Here is a 6,565-nt window from a genome sequence, read left to right on the forward strand (position 1 = left end):
TGGTGATGATGCAAGCAGCAGGGTTCTGAACTAATTGAAGTTTATGGAGGGATTTGTGTGTGAGACCAAAGAGGAGAGAGTTACAGTAATCTAGAAGAGAGGTGACAAGGCTGTGAACAAGGATAGTAGTGGTATGGGGGGTGAGGGATATATATATATATATATATATATATACATACATATACATATATATAAAATGTATTTCTCTTCCTTGCTAAATTTTTCATTCACAAATGTAAGTTCTGTAATGCAAAACCAAATATTATTTATTTTTTGAAAGATGTTGAACATTAATTAAAGCCGTTAGATAAATCTGGAAACAAAAAGGCTCTAAAAACCATCAGTATTTGCTCTGACTTGGATTGTATTGTAGTGTTTTCCCCCTGGTAAACCTGTTATGTTATTTTCTTGTTGTATACATTGTTTGTATACTCTACTTCATTCATTAAAAATTTGATGAAAAAAAAAATTTAAACTTCTGTGGGCCCATCACGTGATACCATCACAGATTTGAGGTTGTCTGTTGTCTTTTGTAGCTTTACCTAAAAATGGAAATCGAAAATCGAGTTTTTAGAGGAAAAAATCGTGATTTTATTTTTTGTAGACAGGAACATACGATTGTTTTATTGTTTTTTTCTAAAAAAAAAAAAAAAAAAAAAGTGCCAGATTCAGGTAAGAGTGTAAGATCAACTTATGTAACCTCATTTTCCACAGCAACCAAATATTCTATTACAATGATGTTGTAAGTTGAATAAATCTACCACTTTATATCTCTTATTAGATAAAACACATTGTTTAGTTATTTGCCTTTTGGTTAAAGCACAAAGAGAGAGAGGGGAGCAGAGACACACTGAACATATACACTGGTCTCCAATTTATTTATTTATTTATTTATTTATTTTTACAAATTATCTGCCTTAGAGATTAAATGTGCTAAATGTTACATATTTTAATCAGATTAATTGGAAAACAAATGACCAAAGGGCTGGTTTGCTGATTTTTGACGGTATATGATAAAGTGTTATTCCACATTTATATTGGTTTATGTACATCTATACAACAGATTTATAAATGCTCCACTGATAGAACCTGTACAGTGAATGTATTGTCATGTGCAGACAGTGTTTGAAGTAGATCTGGTAGATCTGACACTAATGTTCCTCTGGAGTTAAACCCATTCTCACGTATATGTATATGTATATGTATATGTATATGTATATGTATATGTATGTATATGTATATGTATATGCATATGTATATGCATATGTATATGTATATGTATATGTATATGTATATGCATATGTATATGTATATGTATATGTATATGTATATGTATGTATATGTATGTATATGTATATGTATATGTATGTATATGTATGTATATGTATATGTATATGTATGTATATGTATGTATATGTATATGTATATGTATATGTATATGTATATGTATATGTATATGCATAGCTTCATATGCATATGTATAGGTAGAGGAGCTGCTGCATCAAAATGGAGGATTGTCCTCCACCAGAAATTAGGGTTAGGGTTTTAGTTCTTTTATGATTCCAATCCATTCCGCTTTTACTGTGGCTCAGCATTTTATCAAATTTTATCAGATTTGATGGTTTAGTCACAGAGTTTCTCATACCCAAAAAATGTTACGCTTTTCTCTCACAAATGTGGGAACGATGGTCTGAAATTGCATTAAAATGTACTAAACAGTGAAATTTTTCTTGCCTGGCCAGGCAGCACTCTGGGTGCTCAGCACCCCTGAACTTCTGATCCTAGAATTGCCCCTGATCAGGGGTGTCCAATCCTGGTCCTTGAGGGCTGGTATCCTGCATGTTATAGATTTATCCCGCTTCCAACACACCTGATTCAAATGATAAGCCGATCATCGAGCTCTGCAGAAGTCTGATTATGAACATCAGGCGTGCTGGAAGAGGGAAACATCTAAAACATGCAGGATACCGGCCCTCGAGGACCTGGATTGGAAACCCCTGCCCTACATTTTATAAGTGTTTCAGGGTCAGTGCATGGTCATGGGTCCAGATAAGAAAAGCACAGATGAGGTGAGGGGATAGTGATACCAGTGGGGGAGCGTTTTTATGATTAGTCTTTATGGAATGATCATTTTTGACTGAGAACACGAAATTGTTTAACATGAAATGAACACAACATGAGGACTACTCATAATGCCAAAAGTTGAACTTGATTCTCCGACCAGAGTGATTTTGCTTCTGTCTGTTATTTTCCACATTACAAGAACCCTACACATCAATCCCAAAATACAGTTGCTTTCATTTACAAACAACTGTAATTTTTACTGTAATGTTATATTTGTTGGAATTAGTTTTTATCAGTGACTTAACAGAGCATAATTCCTCTGCCTCATCCGGCCTAGCATTCTAAGCTTCATTGCAGTGGTATAGCAGTGCACATTTTCAACTCGGGTCAAACTGATAGCCTTTCTCTACCAGTAGTCATTCTGAAGCTAGGCTATAATGCTTACTCTCAATGTGAAATGATTAATAGATACTTATATAGCATCTATTTGTTATATAACAGACCAAGTGTAACACTCAGATAAAGGTGTGTTTTCCATGAGGTATGTTTGACATCTTCAAAAAATAAAAAATTAAGACTCTTTTTCTTTTGTGATCATTTCCTGTGTTGAGACACTTTTGACTGTTTCACAGTTTGTGGCCTCTCATTATTGTGGGTCAAACACCAGTGAGTCTTGCAGGCAGAAGAGTGTTACAGACTGTTCCCAGCAGGATGTGTGTCATGCTGATCTGTTTATTAGCCTGCCCTATTAGTGGATTATCAGAGAAATGAGCTGAACCTTCTCTGCAGAGGTGTTTATGAGACAGCCCACACAGTCCACATATTTCTGAGAAAGCCAACATGAACAGTTCCCACTTTATATAGTATTTAGAAAATATCTGTATAGTTTTAATGTGTTTCCATGGTGTGGCTTTAGAACCTGGTGCTGTTTCAGCTGTAGTTTGTTGGTGCCACTTTACAAAAAGTGTAGATTTTATGAGCGGTTTACAAATAGGTAATAAGGTTGTAAACATTTTCCATTTGTTTTTTAAAGCTCACCTTTTGATGCAATTAAATCTTAGATCTTAAATCTTATCTTGTTAGTTACTATCTTGTCCCTTTATCAGTCTGCGTGTTGAACTTTTTAGTAATGAGTTATAGAAAGCAAAGGAAGCATTAGAGTGAAGTGTAAAATACCTCAACATTGACCTGAATGACAAACAGGCCACAATTCTCATTGTTTTCTGATGTGTTATTATAGCTTATTAAGGATTTATGAGTCATTTATCGGCATCTAAAATCATTGGAGCACCATTATTACCATCACCACAGGACATCTACACAAACCGCAGCAGGGCATCCTACAGGACACAAGTCATCCCGCACACAGACTCTTTTATTATCTACCATCAGGAAAGCGCTTACAAAGCATCAAAACCTGGACTACTCACTTCAGAGACAGTGTTTTTTCCTCAGGCTACATGGCAGCTGAACAGCAGCTCAGCCAGAAGGAGGTAGCTGGGAACCTTCATCCTGACTTTCAGCTTTTATAACTGTATTTATTTATTTGTGTTTTTGTATTACAATAGGAGGGCTAGTGCTATTTATTGTTAAGTATTTTTTATTATTGCTGTGATTGTTATTGCTATTTGTTTGTTATTTATTTTTTGATATTGGTGTTTCATTGCCATGGTACTTGTACCCTGAACGCACATGACAAATAAACTTAAAACTTGAAACTTTATAAACCACATAAAATCCTTTTTGTGTACTCTTACAGTAAAGTCTTCATGTCACAGCTGTGGTCTCTAGCAGCACAATGGCCTCCTCCGACCGTCCCCCAAAGCCTGGTCCACTTTGATCCCATCCCCGTGACGCTCTTCATCAGACAGGTCAGTGTCACACCGCATCATGTGTTTGACCAGGAAGGCACCTGCCTCCTCAACATTTATATTATCCTATAAATAATGAAGGGATATGATTTAGTATGTTGTTTGTGTATCTGTTGAGCTACATGTTTGGCTCAGTGTTTGAACCTGTGTCTCCATATTTGAACCCATTTTATGAGAAGGATATTAAGCTGACATATTAATATCACATTTACTTTATAAAGTCATGAAAACATGAGCCATGAGATCCACTGGAGGCTTTGCTTAGGGAGAATTTTGCAACACAAATGAACAGCTCTGGAAAACATCAGGAACATTAGTTTTACTATATTTAACGCTGTAGTTCTCAGCGACATTGTTATCTTGGCCTGTTGTGCCTTCATCAACCCGCCAGCACATATTTATTCATATCAATTAATAACACCAGAAAAATCTCATTGTACTCTTTGAGCACGAGCAACCTGAAGCAGAGAAAAGGCTGAAACTTGATTAATTTTGTCCCCAGGGCAATTTACATTTTTAATCTATTCATTTTACTTCAGGCTGCTCTTGTTTTAGCTGATTCATTTGCTTTATGAGGATCTAAGCAGCATCAGTGCAGGTAAGACAATTAAGTGATTTTATATCCAAAAGGTCAAAGGTCAGCTTCAGGGTGACATCATAATGTTGTGTGAAATAAAACATTTACGTGTCTTTTAATCAACACTACATCTTGTGTTTGTCTTTTAACTCTGTGACACCGAAGAGTTTTAAACTATGCCACCAACTGACACACAAGTGGAATAGTCACTAGGCAGAATTGCCCAAGAGCACTTAAACTTAAGGATAGGAACTTGGGTTTAAGCATTAGCTTTGTGGTTTCATTGTCAAAACCCTACCTATTCCACCTCTAGCCAGCACCATGTCAGTACAGTGACAACTTCAGGTACATTAAAAAATACATTAACGATTCTGACCCTGACTTAAAGGGGTCGAGTTTTCATTAATGTATAATCACACAACAAGACAATAATTTTGTTTTCATTATTGTAGAGTCACCTGCGTTGTATCATCATGTTTCTACATTAGCTGAGAATGAACTTTTTCCTTTTTTCTATTTTATAGGTGGAATCCAGCATTAAGGCACCTCCCATGCCCCACCTAAGGGTTTAGACAGCCACAATAGAGGAGGGCTGGGAGTATTCAGTGAGCTGTAGTATGCAAATATTGAAAAAGAAAAAAAAGAAAAGAAAAGAAAAGAAATGAAAGGAGAACAAAAGAAAAGAAAAAAAGGAAAAAAAATGATTCAAAATGCATTGAATGGCACTATTTTTCCAGTTTATAATACTTAAAAAATACTGTACCTTAATTTTGCCAGTAAAACATGTTTTAAATACAATTCTTCCTTGTTTTGAAGTCTTAATTTACATAGAATTTAAAACAAAATTAGTCATACTTAAACTTGGTGTAACAGATTTGCTCACATACTTTTGCTTATTATCTAGTTCCAAACCACTTGTCACAGGTTATCTTTGCGGAGCCAACCTCATCTATAAGATAAAGCAAATGATTCACATAATTTTCACTGAAAAATACGGATGTGGTTATTGTTATCTTAGAAAACACCACTATTAGAAGATGTTCCTCTGACTCATCACTTTGCACATACCTTTGCAGAGGTCTCAAACCAGCCCAGGAAACTGTTGTCTTTGCAAAACTTATCCAAGTCTCTGGCCTGTCCTGCTAAATCACATTTGTTGGCCAGCAGGACCGCAGGGATCGGACATCCACTGTTGAGACAAACCTTGCTATCAAGGTCCCTCTTCCATTCAGATGCCCCTTCGAAGGACGAGCTGTCTGTAATGTCAAAGACCACCAGAGCTCCCATGGCCGCTTTGTAAAACACTCTGGACATCTTCTTAAAACGCTCTTGGCCTTCAGTGGAAAAGAAATGAAGAATCATCTATTTTTTCAACTGGGACTCTCAGGAGAAAGTCGAAAAAGCAGTTTCACACAATTTCTTATGTAGATCAGACAGCATCCTAAACATTGTGTAATGAGTGACATACTAATAATTTCTTGAAATAAAATGCTGTGTTTCCATGGATACTGGATAGGATTTAAAATAGGTCTGGTTTACTCGTTGTTGTTGCTGCAACATACAGTGAACTCATTCAACTGTTACGATGATGTTACTTTCAAAGGCTAAATCATGGCTCTTGACTCACCTGCAATATCCCAAAACTGCAGTCTCACAACAGTATTTGGATCCCATTCAACTGTTTTTAATGCAAAGTCCACTCCAATAGATGGTTTGTAGTTTTCACTAAAATCTCTCTTAACATAACGCAGTATAATGCTGCTTTTCCCTACACCTACATCCCCGATGACTAAAACTTTGAACAGCCTGTCTGTGCAGATTGACATGTAACTTTCTGCCATGCTACAGTCAATAATCTGAAGAATAATGATCTCAAACCTTTTGCAAAACTAAGTCTTCTTAACGCCTCTTTTTACCAATAAGCAACAAACAAGCAGCAAACATTTCAAATTCAACTACAGTGTCTGAAATACCCCTGTGCTGCTGCGTCTTCCACTGTTCCTGTTTCGATTTGTGTCTACAGTCTGGAGCCATAAATCACTGACCTTTGAGT

The 6,565-nt window shown here is 36.1% G+C and overlaps 1 protein-coding gene across 1 annotated transcript; it reads right to left on the reverse strand.

Moving 5' to 3' along the window:
• Nucleotides 1-3,851: 3,851 nt before the first annotated feature.
• On the reverse strand, nt 3,852-6,353 carry LOC115413393 (ras-related protein Rab-32-like). Its single transcript, XM_030126196.1, has 3 exons — nt 6,140-6,353; nt 5,581-5,846; nt 3,852-4,001 (listed from the first exon to the last, which is right to left on the reverse strand). Exons 1-3 carry the CDS (start codon nt 6,351-6,353, stop codon nt 3,852-3,854), a joined length of 630 nt encoding a protein of 209 aa, XP_029982056.1.
• Between the last annotated feature and the right edge of the window lie 212 nt (nt 6,354-6,565).

Source organism: Sphaeramia orbicularis, chromosome 22, assembly GCF_902148855.1.
Source record: "Sphaeramia orbicularis chromosome 22, fSphaOr1.1, whole genome shotgun sequence".
NCBI classification, from domain to species: domain Eukaryota; kingdom Metazoa; phylum Chordata; class Actinopteri; order Kurtiformes; family Apogonidae; genus Sphaeramia; species Sphaeramia orbicularis.

Coding starts and splice junctions, on each gene's coding strand:
- LOC115413393 (XM_030126196.1), bottom strand. CDS start 6,353: ATGGCAGAAAGTTACATGTCAATCTGCACAGACAGGCTGTTCAAAGTT. Junction 5,847..6,139: donor GCAGTTTTGGGATATTGCAG/GTGAGTCAAGAG, acceptor TTTCCACTGAAG/GCCAAGAGCGTTTTAAGAAG. Junction 4,002..5,580: donor GGTTTGAGACCTCTGCAAAG/GTATGTGCAAAG, acceptor CATTATTTATAG/GATAATATAAATGTTGAGGA.